The sequence below is a fragment of the Brachypodium distachyon genome, chromosome 4 (genome assembly GCF_000005505.3).
Source record: "Brachypodium distachyon strain Bd21 chromosome 4, Brachypodium_distachyon_v3.0, whole genome shotgun sequence".
In the NCBI taxonomy this organism is placed as follows: domain Eukaryota; kingdom Viridiplantae; phylum Streptophyta; class Magnoliopsida; order Poales; family Poaceae; genus Brachypodium; species Brachypodium distachyon.
This window is the reverse complement of record NC_016134.3, coordinates 45,746,024-45,766,500: the sequence shown is the minus strand read 5'-3', so window position 1 is coordinate 45,766,500 and position 20,477 is coordinate 45,746,024. Positions and strand designations below refer to the sequence as shown.

General features: G+C 44.9%; 4 protein-coding genes across 7 annotated transcripts; 3 read left to right on the top strand and 1 right to left on the bottom strand.

Moving 5' to 3' along the window:
* Nucleotides 1-106: 106 nt before the first annotated feature.
* On the bottom strand, nucleotides 107-2,595 carry LOC100836205 (cytochrome b-c1 complex subunit 6). Its single transcript, XM_003578827.4, has 4 exons — nucleotides 2,436-2,595; nucleotides 1,369-1,453; nucleotides 510-599; nucleotides 107-434 (listed from the first exon to the last, which is right to left on the bottom strand). Coding segments are annotated over exons 1-4 (210 nt in total). The 5' UTR covers nucleotides 2,438-2,595; the 3' UTR covers nucleotides 107-401.
* Nucleotides 2,596-7,366: 4,771 nt separating this feature from the next.
* LOC100834364 (actin-3) lies at nucleotides 7,367-9,919 on the top strand. Its single transcript, XM_003578821.4, has 5 exons — nucleotides 7,367-7,527; nucleotides 8,167-8,239; nucleotides 8,330-8,723; nucleotides 8,806-9,419; nucleotides 9,541-9,919. The coding sequence occupies exons 2-5, from the start codon at nucleotides 8,180-8,182 to the stop codon at nucleotides 9,604-9,606; spliced, it is 1,134 nt and encodes a 377-aa protein (XP_003578869.1). The 5' UTR covers nucleotides 7,367-7,527; nucleotides 8,167-8,179; the 3' UTR covers nucleotides 9,607-9,919.
* A 1,147-nt stretch (nucleotides 9,920-11,066) lies between these two features.
* Nucleotides 11,067-13,399, top strand: LOC100834971 (pentatricopeptide repeat-containing protein At4g15720). Its single transcript, XM_003578823.4, has one exon. The coding sequence runs from the start codon at nucleotides 11,297-11,299 to the stop codon at nucleotides 13,094-13,096; it is 1,800 nt and encodes a 599-aa protein (XP_003578871.1). The 5' UTR covers nucleotides 11,067-11,296; the 3' UTR covers nucleotides 13,097-13,399.
* A 139-nt stretch (nucleotides 13,400-13,538) lies between these two features.
* Nucleotides 13,539-18,844, top strand: LOC100835589. 4 transcript variants are annotated; one of them, XR_732732.3, is made up of 4 exons: nucleotides 13,539-13,993; nucleotides 14,954-16,369; nucleotides 18,195-18,281; nucleotides 18,532-18,842. XR_732732.3 is itself a non-coding variant. In XM_003578825.4 (3 exons), the coding sequence occupies exon 2, from the start codon at nucleotides 15,042-15,044 to the stop codon at nucleotides 16,329-16,331; it is 1,290 nt and encodes a 429-aa protein (XP_003578873.1). In that variant the 5' UTR covers nucleotides 13,539-13,993; nucleotides 14,954-15,041; the 3' UTR covers nucleotides 16,332-16,369; nucleotides 18,532-18,842. The 4 variants fall into 4 exon arrangements, 2 of the variants coding, with proteins under 2 accessions (XP_003578873.1, XP_010238688.1); XR_002960521.1 differs by having other exon boundaries at nucleotides 18,061-18,281; XM_003578825.4 differs by lacking the exon at nucleotides 18,195-18,281.
* Nucleotides 18,845-20,477: the final 1,633 nt, after the last annotated feature.

Here is a 20,477-nt window from a genome sequence, read left to right as displayed (position 1 = left end):
AGAATTTGATTAGCCTGAATCAACGTTCCAGGTTAAGTGAAGATAGCCCAAAAAGATTTTAAGATCTTATCGGTTATCCAATAAGATTAAAATGTGGATGTCAAGATGCCTGAAAATCCATGAGCAATTTAAGTCCACAAATTCAGGTAAAATGGACAATGAATATAATTGCCCACTCCACTCGAATAAAATACAAAATCTTTGCTCCAGCTGCCAAAACATTCGTGTTTGCTGCCCTCCTCTGAGGTTCTAACAAGTTTTTGGAACAGAGAGACAAAGCTCCATGCTGCAGGTTCAGCATAAACAGAAATAACAACACAGCTTGTTCCGAACAAAAGTAGGAACAGCAAAGCAGTGGATCAATTTATTGGGGAGCAAGGCAATCTGCGCCGCCCCGTCTCTCATTTGAGCTGTTCAAAGAGCTTTGGTGCTACCTGCAAACACCAAGTTTGAAGCATTATAATCTAGAATGTTGTTTTCGAGCTACTCTATGTAAAGCCAATACTTACACACTTGTCGACGCATGACCAGTAGTCGAAGAACTGCCCAGTGCAGTGCTTCTGCCCACTTTCGTCGTTCTCGACTCTCTTAACACATCTCTGACATAGGCAAGAGTACAAATTGTGTGTTAAGGATACTGGGGTCCATTGGAAACAACCAACTGGAACATAAATAGTACTCCCCCGCCCATTATTAAGTGTCGCAACTTTGTCTAGAATCTAGATACGCATGTATCTAGACGCGTTTTAGTATGTACTATGTAGATACATGTGTATTTAGACAAAGTTGCGACACTTAATGCCGGACGGAGAAAGTAGTTAACCGGATCCATATCTGCTGGAATGAGCTAGAACACCATTGTGAGTTAAGTGCCTCATCCCTGTGATAGGTAACAATTAACTACTCCCTCCGTCCAACAAAAGATGTCTCAAGTTTGTTAAAATTTGGATGTATCTAGACATGACTTAGTGTATAGATGCATTCAAATTTAGTGAAAGTTGGACGGAGGGAGTACTATACTTTGGGGTCCATCAGAAAACTGAAGTGGGCACCAAAAAGATTGTAAGAAGATAAAAAGGCTGATAGCAATAGGATGGTTAATTCGCTAACCTTTTAGCAAAACAGCACTTGGCTGTGATAAGGCTGTGATACTAATAGCCATATATTGAAAATGATAGTCACGTGCATATTTGTGGAACTTTGTCAAGTAGTGCAAACCAATTTAGCGTAACACAAACTCCTAATCGGCGAACTTGTTACCGATACTAGCACGTTTAGAAACTGATTTACAAGGAATGCAATCTACCACTAGTTTTCCCAGTTCACCATATAATAGTGTCTTGTGAGTATGAGAAATGTAGCACACACCTCATACTCATACAGTGGTTTCACACATTGCGGCTTGCAACGCTCCTCGAGGTAATTCTTTTGATCAACAGGTTCATCATCGGCCCTGTGATAAATGAAACATGTCAGAAAACTACATTTTTTCAAGGGAACTCATTAGTTTGTTCAAAAAAAAAAATCCAAGAACAATCCAAGCAATGGATTTTTGTTTTGTCCTACGAAGAACCTTGCAGTGATGATGAAGCAGGCATTCAATTTTTAATATGAGAGATTATGGAATTTGAAAGCTTATATGGAAACAACATGTTGCCCCTTATCTTTCAAGTTTCAAATAATAAGATCAATCATATCTCAAATTAATAATCTAAGGGATAATCTAAAGAAAAAGTGTATAGAAAGCCGAATTCCCACAGGGTGGATTCAATCAAATAATAGAAGCAATAAAGTCAGGTCGAATTGTGTTCCTCAAGATTCAGAACATATATACACTCATAGCAAAAGAACACACACACTCAAACCAGTCGGTTCCACTATAACTAACTGCTCTTGTATAGGAGTACATATGAACCACAATTCTTGTATACATTTGAACCCCCAGTGCATCTGAAACCAAGGTAGATATGAACCCCAATTCTTGTACACATGTGCAAGCTTTAGAAGCGTAACACCAAGGTCCCGTCTCATGGTATCTTCAGGTAACCGAATATCGAAAACCAGCAAGGAACTACGCATTAAATTTGTGTCCTTGCACCCAAATACGCACTACACTAACTCGTCGCGCTTATAATCGCCCCCCACGAGATGCTTAAATCGTTCAAGGTGATCTCTGCGCCCTTGCCACACTAATTCGCCCGATTAGATCACTATTTCGTTCCCGTTGAAAAAAAAACAAGAAGGGGGGGGGGCGCTAAACACACGAACTGTTCTTGCTATACTTCCACGATAATACTGAGAAATCAACAGAAGATCTGCGGCTCACCCTGACATAAACACGGATCATAATAATCGACAGATCAAGAAGTTCAGAGACCCGCGACGAACCGGGCCGAGAAGAGCTAGACAAGGAAAAACGAGAAAGAGATGCATACATGGTAGCTAGTTGCGAGATCTCTAGCGCCCTTCTCCTTGCCCCCAAGAATGTCAACAACACGATTGGTGGGGATGACTAGGGTTTCCTTCGAGTGGAATTGCCGGAGACGAGGAATGGGGGTGGAGAGATCGACGAGGAGGGAGAGTTCGGCCTATGGCCTATGGGCTTTGTTCTGATTCCGGCCACTGTGTTAAATGGGCCGGCCCAGTTTATATCTTTTTCCTTTTCTTTTCGAGTTTTATTTATCTATTTCTCGATCTGAAATATTTCCCTTTTAAAATTTATTTAAAAATGAATGAAATTTTGAAGAAAAAATATGAAAATCTGTTCTAAAACTCATAGACATTTCATACTCATGGATATATTTTTAGAGTTATATAAAATTTTCTTCACGCTCATGATTTTTTTCCGAAAAATGTTTGCTTGTTGTTTTGCCTAAAATTGTTCACCACAAAGTTTAGAAAGAAAACAAACAACCGCAAGCGAATCGAATAATCAAATAGTCCATCTATGGGCTTAACTTAGCGACATGAGGACAAATCATATCTTTCTCTTCCATCCCGCCTTTTGAACCGAACCCTGGAGAAAGACTTCTTAAATAGAACAAGGCAACAATTCTATAAACTTCCATTTTCCATTGATCTGGGACTGGGAGTGTATATATAGTTTAGTTGTCGAGAAGCAAAAGAGTTTGCTACCTTTTTTTTTGTCCTGTCATGTTTGTGGCGGTCTACTATGGAGCCTGCAGATCGTCTCATGTTGAAATTTTGTGTTTCTGGTCTTGTGGTTATTTGCACCCCGATGCAAATTGCATTCAACGATCATAACTCGTAAGTCCTTAGATGTTGAGGCACTAGTGTCCGCACTAACGACATTATCTTATCAATCGCCCAAAAATTAAATCCAACCGCACTCAAAAATCACAACTTAAAGAGTGCATGCAAATGTATCACTATTTTGTCATTATTAACCTATGCCTTAATCTACCCAAATAATAAAGAGAGTAAAGCCTCCTTCGTCGTCGTCTGTTTCGCTTCGTCCGTTGTCCGCGTCGAAAGAAAATCCACCCGTGTCACGTACTCACGCTAGGAAAAAAGAAAAACGCGATCTATCTAAAAAGGGGTGGCGGCCTCGATTTCCAGAGCGGGTGGCGCCAGCCTGGCGCAGAGGAAGGGCGGAGGGCCATGCAGAGGGGACGAGGCCGGCAGCAGGGTGGTTTGGCGGGCCTCACGGAGGAGATGAGGATGGCGGCAGGGTCGTGCGGAGGGCGACATGGAGCAAACGAGGCTGGCGGCGACCGGCGGCTTACGCGATCACGCGGAGGAAGATGAGGCCAACGGTGGAGCGATGAAAAGGGGTTGGTTCCTTGAAGGTTGGAGGGTCGTCGTCGAGTTCTGCCCCTGTCCGCCATTGGTGGATCCTGTAGGACCTTGGCTGGCGAAGGAGGGTGGACAAGGCCAATACTGCGATGGCCGCGAAGTTGCAGTCGAAGCAGGGAAACGGATTGGGGATGAGCCTCTGGTGTTGTTTTCCAGCTTCGGCTACTAGGCATATGCATCATCTTATTGCAGATTTTTCATCTCTTCCTCCTCAGGTCTTCCTACTCTCTGCCTGTGCTTCGTCCTACCACCATCCCCAGTCCTGCAGCTGTGGGCGGAAGGTGTTTGTGGGAACGCGTGAAAGGCTTGCATGGAATTCGCCCTGTTTATCATGGTGAAGAGGATGATCAATGTGGCCACCATGATGTCCCTCATCCTCCTCCACGAGGGGATTAGCTGGAAAAAAATTGCAAAATTTCACTAGGATTTTTTATGCATATATCATATACATACATACACACAGGTGTTGCGAGATTCAGGTGTTGTACTAGATTTGGGTATTTATTGGCTTCCCTATTGAGCTCAGTTGATTAAGCACAGCGAAGATGGTGTAAGATATCCGTTGTGTTGATTGAACTCGAAATTTTTCATGTGTGGTTTGGTTCAGATTTATGTTCAACCAGATAAGAAAATGACAATCAAGCAATTCAAGAACTTCACTTCTGACCTTTACTACTCCAATCTATGTTTTCTGTGAGCTACGAATGCAACATGGCCGTCGCGGATTGAGAATTTTTTTTGTTCAGCGGACAGTGCAGATTGCAATGTCTTCGCTTGAGTTAACAAATAATAGTTTCAGTTATTTCACATGTCCAAATAATAGAAGAGTAAGTAGCTTCAGTTGTTTCACGGGTCCAAACAATAGAAGATTACAAAACACAGCTCAAGACAGCACATTAACAATGAGACGATATCTTTATTTTTTTTCAACCTATTTCAGGTTCATACGTTACTACACAATTAATAGAAAGGATTTTGATACCAGCATGAGTATCATGGTTTAACAAAGTATTTGTTTTGGGCTAGAACCTAGAATGGTTTCTTTCAATTGTGTCATTTGTTGTTCATGTGTTCCAATGGTAGGTCTGTAAGAGCATTTAATTAAATACAGGAAGAACCTTTAATTAAATACAAATGAGGGTCATGACACCGTCCGTGCATCGCACATGCCACACTTGACTTGAATTAGGAAGTAAATGACGCTTTGATTATCACCCATTTGTTCTGTTCATTTTGAATGTCAAGTTATGTTGTTGTCATTTTCACAAATATGAATTTTTACGTGCACGTGTTTAAGAGACCGTGACAACGCACGGACGTTGTACTATTTACTTTATAGAAGAAAGACCGCGCACGGGAGGAGATCGACAACCTCGTGACGGAGTATGCGATCCATGGAATAAAACTCAAGCTCTCCTTAATTTCTCGTGCCATGCGATCCACGGAACGGACCTCCAAGGCTCCAAAATAAATGACGAATCTTTCGTGCTACGTGCATGCACATGGGCAGATCAGATCAGATGGACTAATGACCTGGGATTAATTAGTTAATTAATCAATTTGAGAGAGTCTAATGATCGTCCCGACACCGTGGGCGTGGGGGACTGTCGATAGCCACGACAACACGAGATCCATACCACGAGAAGCAGCCACGTGCACGTGTGCATCACGCCAACCCAACCATGTTTCACGCAATCATGTTTTCAGGCTAGTTTTAGGAAACTTTTAGAACTTGTTTGATTATTGACATTCCTTTCTCTCTTTTTTCTACGCAGGTTGGATACACTTGGAATCAGTTTAAAAATAAATAAAGGGTGCGTTGTTTCTCAGTTGCCTAATTTGCAAGAAAATAGTGTTTTAAATCTAAGTTGGCGAAATAGATTGTTGAGATTCGTTCGATTAATATACGAGGGCCATCCGTACTTTCCCCTCTTCCACATCATTAGATTAAGATCTGACGACCGAGTACGTCAACTGATTTCTAACTAAAACTCAGTTAACTTTTTAAATAGCAAAACCGAAAATAAAACTCTTGTGATCGTGCATTCGCGTGCATAGAAATATGCTCTCAGGCGCTTTTATTTTTGCAAGGTAGGCTCTATTCACGTTCAGATGAAAAATAATTAATTGTCAAAGTACGTTACCTTTTTAAGATCCCAACAATCAACACGACACAAGGCTCGAGAGATCGATGGTATTGGCTCAAGTCTTCGAACTTTGGAGATTTGTATTGTATATTCTTGTAAATTTGATATAAAATCTGTAATCCATGGACCAGTCCAGCCTTGAGCTGAGTTTTTTTTTTTTTGGAAAGGGGCCTTGAGCTGAGTTAGAAACTCATCGTGCAAAGGACCAAGTTGCCGTTACATTACTCAATCAGAGACGCTTCAAAGTCACACGCGCAGACGCGCTGTCTCCTTTCCCATTTATTATTTTTCTGGAAAAAAAGATTCAGCTACAAGCTGGATATTATTATTTTCTAAATCGAAAGCTAATTTTTTTATAAAGAAACCGACGGAATATTATTAGGTGAGCTGGGCCTTCCCCTCCAGTTGGCCCAGGCCCAACCAGATCCCAGCGAAGAGCGAGCTGGACCACTTTACGATTCGTGCAGCGCACATCCGACGACTCCGGACCCCTCCACGTCGCTCGTCGTGCGGTCCACGCTCTCTATCCCCCGCCAGCTCATTCCAGCCTCAGGATCTTTAAAAACAGATTCCTCCCCTTATTTATCTCAGCTGTTTTTTTCCTGAACAACTTGTATTTTTCGCGGAAGGAATTAAATTGCGTTTTAAAAACTGGAGTTTTCTTTATAGGAAAATAAGACAGTTGGTGCTATTGTCTCTTTGCCCCCTGCTCTTGTATGAATTTGCAGGTGATGCTTTTGCTACGCCTCTCTCATAACTGGTTTCTGGTCTGTGACAACTGGAGCTGAGCAAATAATTTGCCCATCGGGGGAGATTCATACCTGGCTGTGAGATGTCACTAGGCCCTCTCTTGAAATTATTTCTGTTACAACAATAATTTGATTCGAGCCATTTCTTTCTTTAAAATGGCGTCGACTAAAATAGTTGTGCATGATAGGTCAAATAATTTCTCGATACATCCTCGCAAAAAAAAATCCCAATGCTGCGTTGTAGACATTAATAAAAGAAAATGCATAGCATAGAGTAGAAGAAGAAAATTTGTTACTCATTTCAGTACTTTTGGTATAATTTGTGTTTAGATCCATAGTTCATCACAACACAATTTCCACGGTTTCTCTATCCTAGTTTTTCTTTGCATACCTATGTTTCAAACAGGTCCAAGTCCATGTTTCCCGAACATCGTTTGGTTACGAGTATCTTTCTTAGATAGTCTCCAATTCAAATAATTGGTCCGAAATTAAAATGGAAGGTTTTAAACAGAATACACCCATCTATTTCTCTTTCCCCATTTTTTTTTGATTTTCCAGCAAAACTGAGACCCCATCTATTTCTCTCTTTCGTGAAAAGGAAAAATAAATCAAGTCAGGATAGAAAAGAAAATCCGGGGCTCCATATAAAAGAGGGCACAAGGCCAAGCCTAGCACTTGGCTCTCCTGCCTCTGCCTTAGCTCTTCCTCCGCCACCACCGCCGCCACCCACCCGTCTCCTCCTCTTCCTCCGCTCTCCGCTCTCCGCTCTTATCGGCGGGAGGTCTTCAGGCGGGCAGGTTCCCCTAGATCCCAGGGTAAGCGCCTCCGTACCAGTCCGCGCCTTCTCTTCCCCTGATTCGTCGCGCTAAATTTGGCCGTGGAACCCGTGTTTTTCTCACCGCGAGTAGTTTGTTCGTGGTTCGACCCTGACGGTTTCTCTCGAGAACCGTAGATCCGGCTCACGGGCGTGGTAGATCTGAACGGGTTGTCCGGGAATCTGAAAACCCCGTCTAATCCTTTGCTGTGTCATTTTTTTGTTCTCTCGGTGTATGGGTTTACGAGTTCGGACTTGGAACTGATGGACTTTGATGTGGGGTTTAGATTGTGTTGGACTGGAGTAGAGGAGAACGGCCTATGGGTAGGTCGTAGGTTCAGTGGACGTGTTAGTGTTCTTGATCAGAATGATGATTCGGTCGTCGATTGATTCGTTGATGGGTTTACTTGCTTATTTTGTAAATCATCATGGAGTATAAATTTGCTAGTATTATGGAAATGGAAGAACACAAAAAGAGAGAGTAGAGTTACAGCATGTACAGATAATGTAGCCTGTAGAGTCTAGATGGTAAACATTGTTGCTGCGCTGTAGTAAGGTTGAGATTTACCATGGTGGATTATTTATGTATTTTGTGTTGGGATCTGCTAATAATAGCCTTCCTGTGAAATTTGTGCAACAGAGTCACTTATCAAATGGCTGACGGTGAGGAGATCCAGCCCCTTGTCTGCGACAATGGAACTGGCATGGTCAAGGTTCGTATGTCTCCTTCTGAATGAGTGATATAAATTCTTGTTATGGTTTACATGGTACTGAATTTAGATGGTGTTCTGTATTCTCTGCAGGCCGGTTTCGCTGGGGATGATGCGCCAAGGGCCGTCTTCCCAAGTATCGTTGGGCGCCCCCGCCACACTGGTGTGATGGTGGGGATGGGGCAGAAAGACGCCTATGTTGGTGATGAGGCTCAGTCCAAGAGGGGTATCCTCACCTTGAAGTACCCTATTGAGCATGGTATCGTCAGCAACTGGGACGACATGGAGAAGATTTGGCATCACACCTTCTACAACGAGCTTCGTGTCGCCCCTGAGGAGCATCCTGTGCTGCTGACTGAGGCACCCCTGAACCCCAAGGCTAACAGGGAGAAGATGACCCAGATCATGTTTGAGACCTTCAATGTTCCAGCCATGTATGTTGCCATCCAGGCCGTGCTTTCCCTCTATGCCAGTGGACGTACAACAGGTAATTATTCGTTTATGTCGCATGACATTTCAGAATGAGTGCTTCATCGATCTGTGCTGGGAAATAAATGTTGTTTTTGCAGGTATTGTCTTGGATTCTGGTGATGGTGTGAGCCATACAGTGCCAATCTATGAGGGCTATGCCCTTCCGCATGCAATCCTTCGTCTTGACCTCGCTGGGCGTGACCTAACTGACTGCTTGATGAAGATTCTTACTGAGAGAGGCTACTCCTTCACCACCACTGCTGAACGGGAAATTGTAAGGGATATCAAGGAGAAGCTCGCATATGTGGCTCTTGACTACGAGCAGGAGCTGGAGAGTGCCAAGAGCAGCTCCTCCGTGGAGAAGAGCTATGAGCTACCTGATGGGCAGGTGATCACCATTGGGGCAGAGAGGTTCCGTTGCCCTGAAGTCCTTTTCCAGCCATCTTTCATTGGTATGGAAGCTGCTGGAATCCATGAGACCACCTACAACTCTATCATGAAGTGTGATGTGGATATCAGGAAGGACCTCTATGGTAACATTGTGCTTAGTGGTGGCTCAACCATGTTCCCGGGTATTGCTGACCGTATGAGCAAGGAGATCACTGCCCTTGCACCAAGCAGCATGAAGATTAAGGTGGTGGCACCGCCTGAGAGGAAGTACAGTGTCTGGATTGGAGGGTCCATCCTTGCCTCCCTTAGCACCTTCCAACAGGTGACTTTTGCTCATTCCTTTTTCTCACATAGCAAGCATACAGCTTGATATGCTGCAGCAGTTACATTATATTTGTTCCCTGTATACATACTAACAGTGCATTCTGATTTTTATGCAACAGATGTGGATCTCGAAGGGTGAGTATGATGAGTCTGGTCCAGCGATTGTTCACAGGAAGTGCTTCTAAGCTACAAATCCTCTGGATCTTTCCACCATTGTATTCTGGCTGTTCTTTTCTCAAGTCCTTGCCATGTAAGCTACTATGTTTGAGATTGTTGGGGTTCCATGAGCTGTATTGCTGGATTTATTTGTTGGATCAAACTGTGTACCTCCTAGACTCGTAATATGTTCAGTGGGCTGCTATATTTGACCAGTGCTGAATCATATATTGCTTGTTTCAGTTTCTTTTCATGCCAAGTTTGGTGCTAGTGGTAAAAGAGTGTCAAACTATCTACCACAATCTTTTGTAAGAGTTTTCGTGTGAGTCCCAATTTCATTTATTTCTCCTGTACATTCACTTCCGAGGTATGTAATACGTCGCATGGCCAATTTGATTCGTGATACCTTGGTCTAAAATTCCGTCTTGCTTTCCCAATTTGATTCACTATTCCTTGTTTGAAAAGTTTGTCTTCAATGTTCCTCTCATTTCTTTGGTAGCCAAAGCATCTACTGTGTCTTTCCAGCAATGTCCAAACATTGTAATCATTCTCCCATTATTAGCTGATCTGCTCCTTTTGGCCATTCGCTGTCGAGATCAATGCTGAGGAACTGCTGAAGTTATTCTGCTGCTTTGGCTGATCCGGTACAGGAAACATGGCATGTTGGTGCCACAGTTGCTGAATGCATGATCAAGGCAGTAACATGGTCCTGTACCTGGAGAACATGGGATGCCTGCCTGCTTTGTGACCCAATGCTGGTTTAGACCTTTTTCATGCGGAACCATTGATTGCTTTCATGTGGCTTGGATGCCATTTGGCCTTTGTGTTCGTGGCTTTAACCGTTCAGATCAGATGTGTAGATTTGGGATCTCTGCTTTGTGCTCCTCTTTTAACAGTTCTTGTGGATCACCACGTTTACAGTTTTCTGTACTTTTCTGGCCTTTCCTTTTCTTCATTTTGTGTGGATGAAGCGAATTCAGGTGCACTGGGATGATGTTGTTTTTTTGTGACTTGTGGTGCTGTTTTGCTTGAGTTGCACACCATAGAACTGGGAGTAGGTATGGATATGTGGATCGGTTGAAAGCTGGATTTTTTTTTTTGGGAATTTTGAAAGCTGGATTGGGATTTGTGGAAGGAAGAATCCTTGGCCTGGCGTTGTTTGAATTTTGAAGGTGCGGTTTTTGTGGTTCGGCTGAGCGGCTGCTTTCATGGATCAAATCGTCAACGTGTGGTTTACCTCTACGGGGCCTTGATCCAGGCCCATCTAAACCACGCTGAAATTTGGGTGTGGGCTAGTATTCAAAATTCAAAATCACCCAAAGTACTGTATTATTTCTACTATGAATGAGTATTTTTTTTTGCAAGAGAGTAGAACTAGAAAATCGGTAGGGTTGGTATCATTACATTCAACATGATACTCTCTTCGATCCATGAAAAAATGTCGTCCATTTTGCACTAAATTAGTATTTCCTCCGTCTTAAAATAAGTGACGTAACGGAGGAAGTATTAATTTTGTATTAAGTGAACGACACGAATACCATTTTTCTCTTTATACACGTTCCTTGCAGCCATTTTCCATGCGTGTCGCTGCCGCTGAAAAGAAACAGTCCCACAGTTTTGCGGGACATCGATTCTTACTTTCTTTGACACAAAATACTTCTATTCACAGTTTTGTGTTCGATGCGATGCATGACGCAGCCATGACAGCCCGTGTCCCCCATGGCGGCGACCTCCTCCACCACCGCAGCCACGCTCACGCCGCTGCTAATCCGCCTCCTGCGCGGCGCCTCCGACCTCGCCTCCGTCGCCGCCACCCACGCCAAGCTCCTCAAGTCCGGGGCCGCATCCGCCGTCTCCTCCTCCAACCACATCATCGCCGCCTACTGCCGATGCGGCGCAACCGCCTGCGCGCGCGACCTGTTCGACGGGATGCCCGACCGGGACGTCGTCTCCTGGACGGCGCTCATGTCCGGGTACTCCGCCGCCGGCCGGCCCCGCGCGGCCCTCTCGCTCCTCCGCGCCATGTCTCGCACTCGCGGTGGCGTGCCGCCCAACGCCTTCACCTTCTCCACGGCCGTCAGCGCCTGCGCGCGCCTCGCCGACGCCGGGCTCGGGCGGCAGGTGCATGCCCGCGCTGAGGTTGAGGGGTACGCGCGCGACGAATTCGTTGCCACCGCGCTCGTCGACATGTATGGCAAGGCCGGCTGTGCCGAGGGCGCACGCGCAGTGTTCGACGATATGGCTGACCCGGCGAGGAATGCGGTGTCCTGGGGCTCGATGCTGTCTGTCTACGCGCAGAATGCGCTTGGGCATGAGGCCGTCCAGCTGTTTGCCGAGTTCAGGACGAGAAGCGACGGTATGTCGCCCAACCACTTCATGCTGTCGAGCGTTGTGAATGCGTGCGCCGGTGTTGGGCGGCTTGGAGTTGGCAAGTGCGTGCACGGAACTGTCTTCCGGTTTGGGCACGAATGCAATGGCGTGATTGCTGTGGCCTTGGTTGACATGTACTCAAAGTGTGGGTTCTACGAGTACTCAAGAAAGGTGTTCGACAGGATCGAGCAGCCATCAGTCATCTGCTATACCTCCATCATCGTGGCAGCAGCAAAGTATGGTCTTGGGAGATCCGCACTCGCTTTGTTCAGTGAGATGATCGATCGAGGTGTGCAGCCAAACAGTGTTACAGTACTTGGCGTCATGAACGCTTGCAGCCATTCAGGCCTTGTTGACACTGGTCTCCATCTTCTCCACTCTATGCAGAGCAAATATGGAATTGGTCCATGCGCGAGCCACTATACATGTGCGGTTGACATGCTCGGCCGAGCAGGACGCCTGGACGAGGCATTTGAGCTTGCCAATGAAGCGCAGGTTGAAGGCCGCGACGCCCTCATGCTGTGGAGCTCATTGCTGTCAGCTTGCCGGATACATAGGCGCTTAGATCTAGCCACCAGGGCCGGCCAAAGGGTGTCAGAGTTCAACCAAGATGTAGCAGGTGCACTGGTAGTGATGTCAAACGCATACACTTCAGCCGGCCAGACCGATAACGCTGCTGCTGTGTGGTCAAACATGAGGCAACGAGGCATACGGAAAGAACCCGGGTGCAGCTGGATTGAGATAAAGGACATCCCCTACGTGTTCTACGCTGGGTTGGTATCACCTGCTGGTGCAAGGGCAGGTGAAGTGATGATGTTGCTTGACGAGTTAGAGGCTAAGATGCGGGAGAAGGGTTACAAGGGGAAACTCGGTAGTACTAGAGTCTTTGATGCTCATGAAGAGGATGGAGAAGAAGGGAAAGGCGTGATGGTAGGAGTGCATAGTGAGATTTTGGCATTAGGGTTTGGTTTGCTGGTTATCCCCAAGGGGATGACCATCAGGGTGATGAAGAACCTGAGGATGTGCTGCGACTGCCATGACGCATTCAAGCTTATCAGCGGCATTGTGGAGAGCGAGTTTGTGGTGAGGGATCTGAATCGATTCCACCACTTCAAGATGGGGTCATGTTCTTGTAATGACTACTGGTGATTCAGGACTGAAATCAAAGTGGCTGTCAATTTTTGTGGTAGAGAAGGAGAACAGCATCGGCAGAATCTCTTCTTGTAGATAGAGAGATACTCAGATGACTCTGTTTTCATGCACCATACTGCATCAGAGCATTGATCATCATTTGACCTTGAATTTTTGTTTTATGTTGGGTCTGATCTTTCTTGAGAAGAGTTTTAGAATTGGTGTCTATACCTGTTTAGTTTTTTGGAATTATTGTTGAGGTATCCTCCTGCATGTTCTTCCATGGATAGAGAATTATACGTCTCCGGCTATCTTACTTCATCTGTTCGTTCGTCTGTGAATGTGCTCTTCCTGTCTGAGAGTCATTTGGATGAAGCTAGGGCAGATTCTATTCGATGCAAGTTAGGTTTGTTTTGAGTTTAGGATTGTCCAAGAGAGTGATGGTTGGGCAGACGGCCTTGTACTGGTACTGGTGGTGTGGTGCGCATTTTAGACTTTAGAGTTTGATGAAATTACCTGCCAATGCCATCGAAATAACCCCAAGTCCCCATCCGGCACACCGTAGACCCCCACCTCACTTTTCACTTTTGTTTTTCTTCCTTCTCTGTTTTCTTTGCTCGTATCCATGGCCGCGCCTCAACCCTAGCTACCGGCGCTGCTACTCTCTACCTCGGCGAGGCCAAACCTCATAGGCCGCTCCATCCTCAAGCCCGGCCTTCCTCAACCCCTAAAGAGCCGCCGGCCCCTGCACCAGCAGGACCAAGACGCCGCCGCCTCCGCCCTTACTGAAGCAGAGGTCGTCGTGGCCGCCACCCCCTCCAGAAGGACTCGCTGCCGCTCCCGCGCCCTGTACTTCAGCAGGACATTTCTGCCTCCACCGCCCCTTTTCTCCGCTGAGGCGACAAGACAACCAAGGTAGGAGGCTTCACGGCCGATTGATTAACAGCTTGATTGATGGGCATGTGCTTGGTTGATTAGCTTGATTGGTTTGCTTGTGATACGTGAAGCATGAGAGGGGGGGGATTGATCTGTTCCCGTGCAGTTAGGCCGTTAGGGCAAACCATCTTGATCACAGTTAGCATAATGTGTTACCAGATCGGTAGGAAGAAAAAAGGAGGATAGTTTGGACTTTAGACATCAATCTTTCTCTGATATGATTCTGGAGCTAGCTTTGTAGCCAAACACATTTGGTTGCTGAAGTGGAGTGGAGTAGAGGTAGCGTGGAGCCCTCCCAAACGCACCCTTAGTAGTCAGCAATTTAATCCAGTTATCACAGAATTAAAAACTGTAGCAGTACTATTGCCCTGAACTGCAGTTTGAGAAACTGAGAAGTAAGAAATTGAGAAGACCAGCAGCGAGCGAGCCGGACTTCTTTTTTCTCCATTTATGGGGGATCTGGTGGTGGGGCATTTGGGTGAGTAGAAGACCAGCAGCGAGCGAGCCTAGAGAACAGATGGGAGGGAAGATGTGGAGGCATTGGCACACGCAGTGAACTGGAGATGGACTGACCAGATTTTCTTTCTTTTAGTGAAGATGGATCATTATCGAAGGCTAGTAGCAATCGAAGCCCTGCCTGCTCGCATGGGCTAACTTGCTCCTGGCTAAGAAAGCCTCACTCGTTGGCTTGCTGCTTTGGCCATCACCTGCCTGTGTCGCTTGGGGGCTGGGGTATCCACCTAATAAATTTAGGGTTGTCCACTCATATATGGGCTCTCTATATATAGAGGTAAATGGAATTTTTATCTGGTGTTCTGTGCACCCTGCTTCGTCTACATGGGACTGACTCTGTATTCATGTCATTCAAGATTGTTTAGAAGTTCCCGAATGTGCAATTTGCATTGACTGCTCCGTAATTCTTCCTGTTGTTTTTCTCAGGTGCGATTGCAAGACTGATAAGAAATAATTGTGTCAAATTCTGTGGGTTTCATAAGAAGTACTAATGGCGTGCTGATCCTCTGGGAGAATGGAAGGGAATAACCTACCCTCTGGAAACTTTATGCAAGAGACAGTTCGTAAACCAATGCAAATGCGTTCTCTAAACTCTGGAAATCAGGGCTTCAACTCTCAGATACCTGTTTTGTTCCCCATGCCTATGAACCAGGTCACAGACTCCGATCACTTGTCAGAACTTCAGTTTGGAGAACGCGGGAAGAGTGATCACCATCACCACCATCAAACGAAGGACTCCATGAGTGATGATGAGGAGCATGATCTGAATGAGGATGCCACTGATGGCCACATTGGCAAGGGAAAGAAGGGATCTGCATGGCAGCGGATGAAGTGGACTGATTTAATGGTTAAGCTTTTAATTACTGCAGCGTCTTACACCGGGGAGGATCCAGGAGCTGATTTAGGAGGTGGGAGGAAGAGCTGTGCAATGATGCAGAAGAAAGGCAAGTGGAAGGCAATATCAAAGGTCATGGGCGAGCGAGGCTGCAATGTGTCACCACAGCAGTGCGAGGATAAGTTCAATGACCTCAATAAGAGATACAAAAGGCTTACGGATATCCTTGGTCGGGGCACAACTTGCAGGGTAGTGGCAAATCCAGCACTTCTGGATCACATGGATAATCTGTCTGACAAGTTGAAAGATGATGCAAGGAAGATATTAAGCTCAAGACACTTGTTCTATGAGGAGATGTGCTCCTACCATAATAACAACAGGGTTAGTTTGCCTGAAGATCCTGCACTGCAGCGTTCGCTGCAGCTCGCTCTTAGGTGTAAGGAAGAAAATGATCTGAAGAGAGGAGTAAGTGGAGACGCTGATGAAGATGACCAAACTGCAGAGTCTGATTCTGAAGAGGATAATGATGAGGAGCATCATCCGACACATAGCAGCAAGGGGGCCCTACCCATGCATAAAAGGATGCGGCATATGACGGATCATGAGGATGTAGGTTTTGGCAACTCTTCTAGCTCACATGACTGTAGCGAGAGGACTAATCTGCACGGCATTGCACTAGATATCAACAAAGTTTTTCTAGATGGAACTAGCTCGGCTTTGGCACAAAAAGACTTGGCATTACAATTAGAACAGCTTGAGAAATATCGCTTCCAAATTGAAATTCAGGAACTGGAGCTTGCAGAACAACGCTTCAAATGGGAGCAATTCTGTAAAAAGAAGGACAGGGAACTTGAAAGGATGGAATTGGAGAGTGAACAGATGAGGGTTGAGAATAAGCGCCTGGCGCTGGAGGTAAGGCGCAAAGAGTTAGAGTTTGAACTCAAGGTGAAAGGAAATGACAATCATTGAAGACATTTACTCGGTTGGTCAAGACTGGCCTGTAAGAGGTGAGCTAACTATCCATTATCATTAGTTCATTACTGAGAGAAAGTTAAACATACTGCTAGGTGTTATGGTGTTGCTATACATTAACTATCCATTAACTTGTTTCACATGTTATTGGTGTTGCTATACAGCATATACTGCTAGGTGCTGTTTGACAATGAACGAACACTTTATTTCATCTTTATATTTGAACAACTACAACTGGGAACTTGAAACACTGATAGACTTTTAGGAAACCATGTAATTCTTGAGATATGTTCAGTTCTGGACTAATGTGCAATAAGGATTCAAACTGATGAGGCGTAACCATACTAATGCTTGCAGCCATCTAAAGGGTATATTTGTGTTATCTTTGCATTGGATCGCTGATTTTGGGTGATATGGTGGTTTTACATCGTGCTTATAAAATGTAGAATTTTCTAGTCTTCTGATTCCAATGCTTCTTGCCCTGGTAACTCACAATAGTGTCTAAGCGGCTTTGAAATGCGTATAAACACCTGTTCAGTAAGTGGCCACTACTTTGAACATTGTAGACTCTGAACATACTTAAAACTTTGATATTAATGTTATCGTATACATATTGAAATACTAACCTAAAGTGACCACATAGTAGTTGGTTCCATGAAGTTCTAGGGCAAACTGCATATTGGATTATACTATGGTCTTCTAGAAGTTGGACTGATGGTGTAAATCCAATTGGACAGTTTGGTGCATACTTTTGTAGGGAGCATATTAGTTACCAGTTCTCTTGTTGACGCTTTTAATGTTATTGAATGTGCATCCCTGGTTTCTAGAAATATTGGTTACCGCCTTTCTGGTAAAATAGGAAAATGGCTGCATCATTAATGATTGTTATATGCTGAACCTGAGGTGGCTGTACTCTGCCTGCTGTTGACAGTTGGTAGTTAGTGTCAGCCATCCTTATCAATCTGGTTGCTTTTCAAAAATGCTCAGAAGAGCTGCATACAATATGAATTAGGATAGAAATAAACAATTACAAAACAGGCCATGAACCAATTCATATTACCCGACTACAACCCATTATATTTACAGGATCGATCATCAGCACACAAGGAACCTATTTCATGTTGTTGCATCTTGCAATCTTTTATTGAAATATTTTCATTATGCCTGTGAAGCTTTAGAACTTGTTATAAATGTGAGGTATATTACATCGCCTTACTAAATCCTGTCTTTTCCCCGTTTAGTGTGGCTTGAGAGGTCAGAAATAATTTGCTGGCCAAAATTTGTTTGGTAATTCACTTACTATAGCATAGTGCTGTACATCCTGAAGTTATATGCAGTGATAATTGTCCTTACTTGTGCATAAAGTAGCCAGTAGTTGTTTAGTTGATGTAGAGTTTTCTGCAGAAATAACAACAAATTATCTTTCGATCTGTAGAATTGCAACGTACTAGAAACTCATTAACATTTTCAATAGACCTGAACTTTTGACATGCTAGGCCATAAATACAATGTTGGATTGCATTAGCCTTACCTTCAGTTTAGCACCCAAGGAAGGTGACCTTGATTTTGACATGTACTTTGCTGTCTTTGTCCTGTGTGCTTGACAAGCTTGAGGTAGCCAGGTAAGGTCGTTTTGATAGTGGTGTTACTAAGACCTTCCTTCCATGATTAGCACCAAGCGGAACTATTTCAAGACCACTAAGTTGGCCGTTTGGTTTCTGCCCAGGCCCACGCCAAGGAGTTGGCACGCCAAATCGTTGGCGGACGTTTTCGCCGCCTCAGTCTCGCCCGCGCGTTGGCGCAAATGTGAACGAGAGCGGGCGTATTTCTGGGGACTTACGGTTGGCTCGCCAATTTCAGGGTAGTGAACCAATCGGTAGCCATGGGAGCGCTGGCGTGCCAATTATTGGCGAGGCGCACATCGGCCATAAACCAAACAGCCCCTAAGTATGCTTCCGATCCTTTGGTTGTTAGTAACTGACAGGAAATCATTCTGTGGTCTGTTACCATGTTCATTACTACTCCCTCCGTCCCATATTAAGTGTCAAAATATATGTAACTAGATGCTTTTTAGCTATAGATACATCCATGTTTGGAAGAATTTGAGACACTTAATATGGGACGGAGGGAGTAGTTAATAAGACCACATGATCATTTTCCGTGGCCTTTAATTTGAATAACTCTATTGTTATTTCAGGTTGCTGACGGCTTCTGATATTAGCCTGGAATGCTGCTACATTGTCCGGCCATGTACTTTGCTAGGTGTCGCAGGAATTGGTGTATTAATTATGACAACCATGAGGTGCCTCTGTAATTCTTTTGTTTTGGTTGTATGTTCTTTGCTCCAGCGAGCATGATGTGTACATGTGACTTGTAAGTTGTGTTGAAGGCTAGCTCACTGCAAATACCTTAGAGGAGCCATGCATGTTGCATGAGTGCTGTCCTAAAATTCAGATTGTTCATCAAGAATCTGTGCAAGTAATTCAGTCTAAGCATTTCTTTTCTTTTCCTGTTTGGAAACAAACAAGTATTTTTACAGTCTGACGTCTGCTTATGAAAACTGAATAGCATCTTGAATAAATCTGTGCTCAACCGTTTTGCTACTTCAACTGGGCTTAAGGTTAATTTCCATAAGTCGCAACTCATTCCGATTAATTTGTCGGATCAGCAGGCTACAGTGTTGGCTTCTGAGCTTGGATGCATTATTGGTACCATGCCATTCACTTATCTTGGTCTCCCTTTGGGTACCACCCGTCCCAGTTCTAACAGACTTCATGCCTCTTGTTGATCGCATTGAGCTGCGTATGTCGAACACCTCGGCGCTACTGTCCTATGGCGGCCGTGTCATGATCCTCAACTCTGTGATCTCCTTGCTAGCCACTTACACCATGTGTTCCTTGGAGATCCCAGCCAAAATCTTGGAGCATGTTGACAAAGCTCGTCGCCATCTCAAGCAAACTGATCTGGGAGAGAAATGTCAAATGCCAATCCCTAGCTGCATGGGATTTGGTTTGTCGACCTAAGGCTCGGGGTGGTTTGGGTGTGCTAAATCTGCGAATACAGAATAAAGCTCTCCTTCTCAAGCATCTGGACAAGTTTTACAATAAGCAAGACCTGCCTTGGGTTCACCTCTTATGGAATTCCTATTATACTGCAGCTGTCCCGCATGCAGTTGCACCTTGTGGTTCTTTTTGGTGGCGCGGCATTCTCAAGCTGAATCCTATTTTTAGAGGGTTCTCAAACTGCATTGTGGTTGCTGGCGATACATGTACTTTCTGGAAGGACTTATGGAATGGCCACATTTTATCTAAAGATTTTCCTGGAGTGTTTTCCTTTGCGATCCTGGAGGATATCTCAGTGAAGGAGTTCGTCGCTGCCTTACCTGCTGCACCTTCTCTTCAGGCGCCTTTATCTGCCCGTGCTTTTGATGAGTTCACAGCTCTTCAGCAGATTCTCGATCAGGTGGTTCTCACTAACGGTGGCGAGCACGATTCCTGGAGTTATCACTGGCAGAAGCCTTTTACGGCCAGTAGATTCTACAATCATTATTTTGACACTTTGCCCAAGCACTCCATCATTATGCATTTCTGGCATTCTAAGTGTGTCATGAAGCACAAAGTCTTTGTCTGGTTGTTAATGATGGATCGGCTCAATACAAGGAACATGCTGAAGCGTAGTCATTTTGTTCTTGCTACTGGCTGGGATTGCCTCCTATGTCCTGCTCCCCCAGAAGAAGATCTTGATCATCTTTTCTTCACCTGCCCTTCAGCCAGCAGTGTTGGGGTGTTCTTGGTGTTCACTGGCGCATGAATTTGAATGTTGCTGACCGAATTATGCGTGCTAATCTTGACTGGCGCAGAGGGCCAGTTCTTTTCGGCTTCCTGGGCCGGCTTCTCTGAGAAGCTGCCCTCCTCCAGCTTCCTAGAGAAGCCATGACCAAAATTTGATTAGGCTACTAAACTAGTTTGGACTAAACTATTTTGAAAGTATAGCAAAATTTATGATGCGGCTTCTCCAGAAAGCTAGGTGAGGACAGCTTCTAGGAGAAGCCGGTCCTAAAAGCTGAAAAGAACACGGTCTCACTCTTGCTGCTTGGGCCATCTGGAAAGTGGGCAATGCCAAGCTCTTCGACAATGTCGCTCC

What these genes read in the sequence shown, in the direction of transcription:
- LOC100834971 (XM_003578823.4), top strand. Translation starts at nt 11,297, where the DNA reads ATGGCGGCGACCTCCTCCACCACCGCAGCCACGCTCACGCCGCTGCTA.
- LOC100834364 (XM_003578821.4), top strand. Translation starts at nt 8,180, where the DNA reads ATGGCTGACGGTGAGGAGATCCAGCCCCTTGTCTGCGACAATGGAACT. An exon ending in ATGGAACTGGCATGGTCAAG is followed by an intron (nt 8,240 to 8,329) that starts GTTCGTATGTCT and finishes TATTCTCTGCAG; the next exon opens with GCCGGTTTCGCTGGGGATGA. An exon ending in CCCTTAGCACCTTCCAACAG is followed by an intron (nt 9,420 to 9,540) that starts GTGACTTTTGCT and finishes TTTATGCAACAG; the next exon opens with ATGTGGATCTCGAAGGGTGA.
- LOC100835589 (XM_010240386.3), top strand. Translation starts at nt 15,042, where the DNA reads ATGGAAGGGAATAACCTACCCTCTGGAAACTTTATGCAAGAGACAGTT.
- LOC100836205 (XM_003578827.4), bottom strand. An exon ending in AACCACTGTATGAGTATGAG is followed by an intron (nt 600 to 1,368) that starts GTGTGTGCTACA and finishes TGCCTATGTCAG; the next exon opens with AGATGTGTTAAGAGAGTCGA. An exon ending in GGTCATGCGTCGACAAGTGT is followed by an intron (nt 435 to 509) that starts GTAAGTATTGGC and finishes TGGTGTTTGCAG; the next exon opens with GTAGCACCAAAGCTCTTTGA.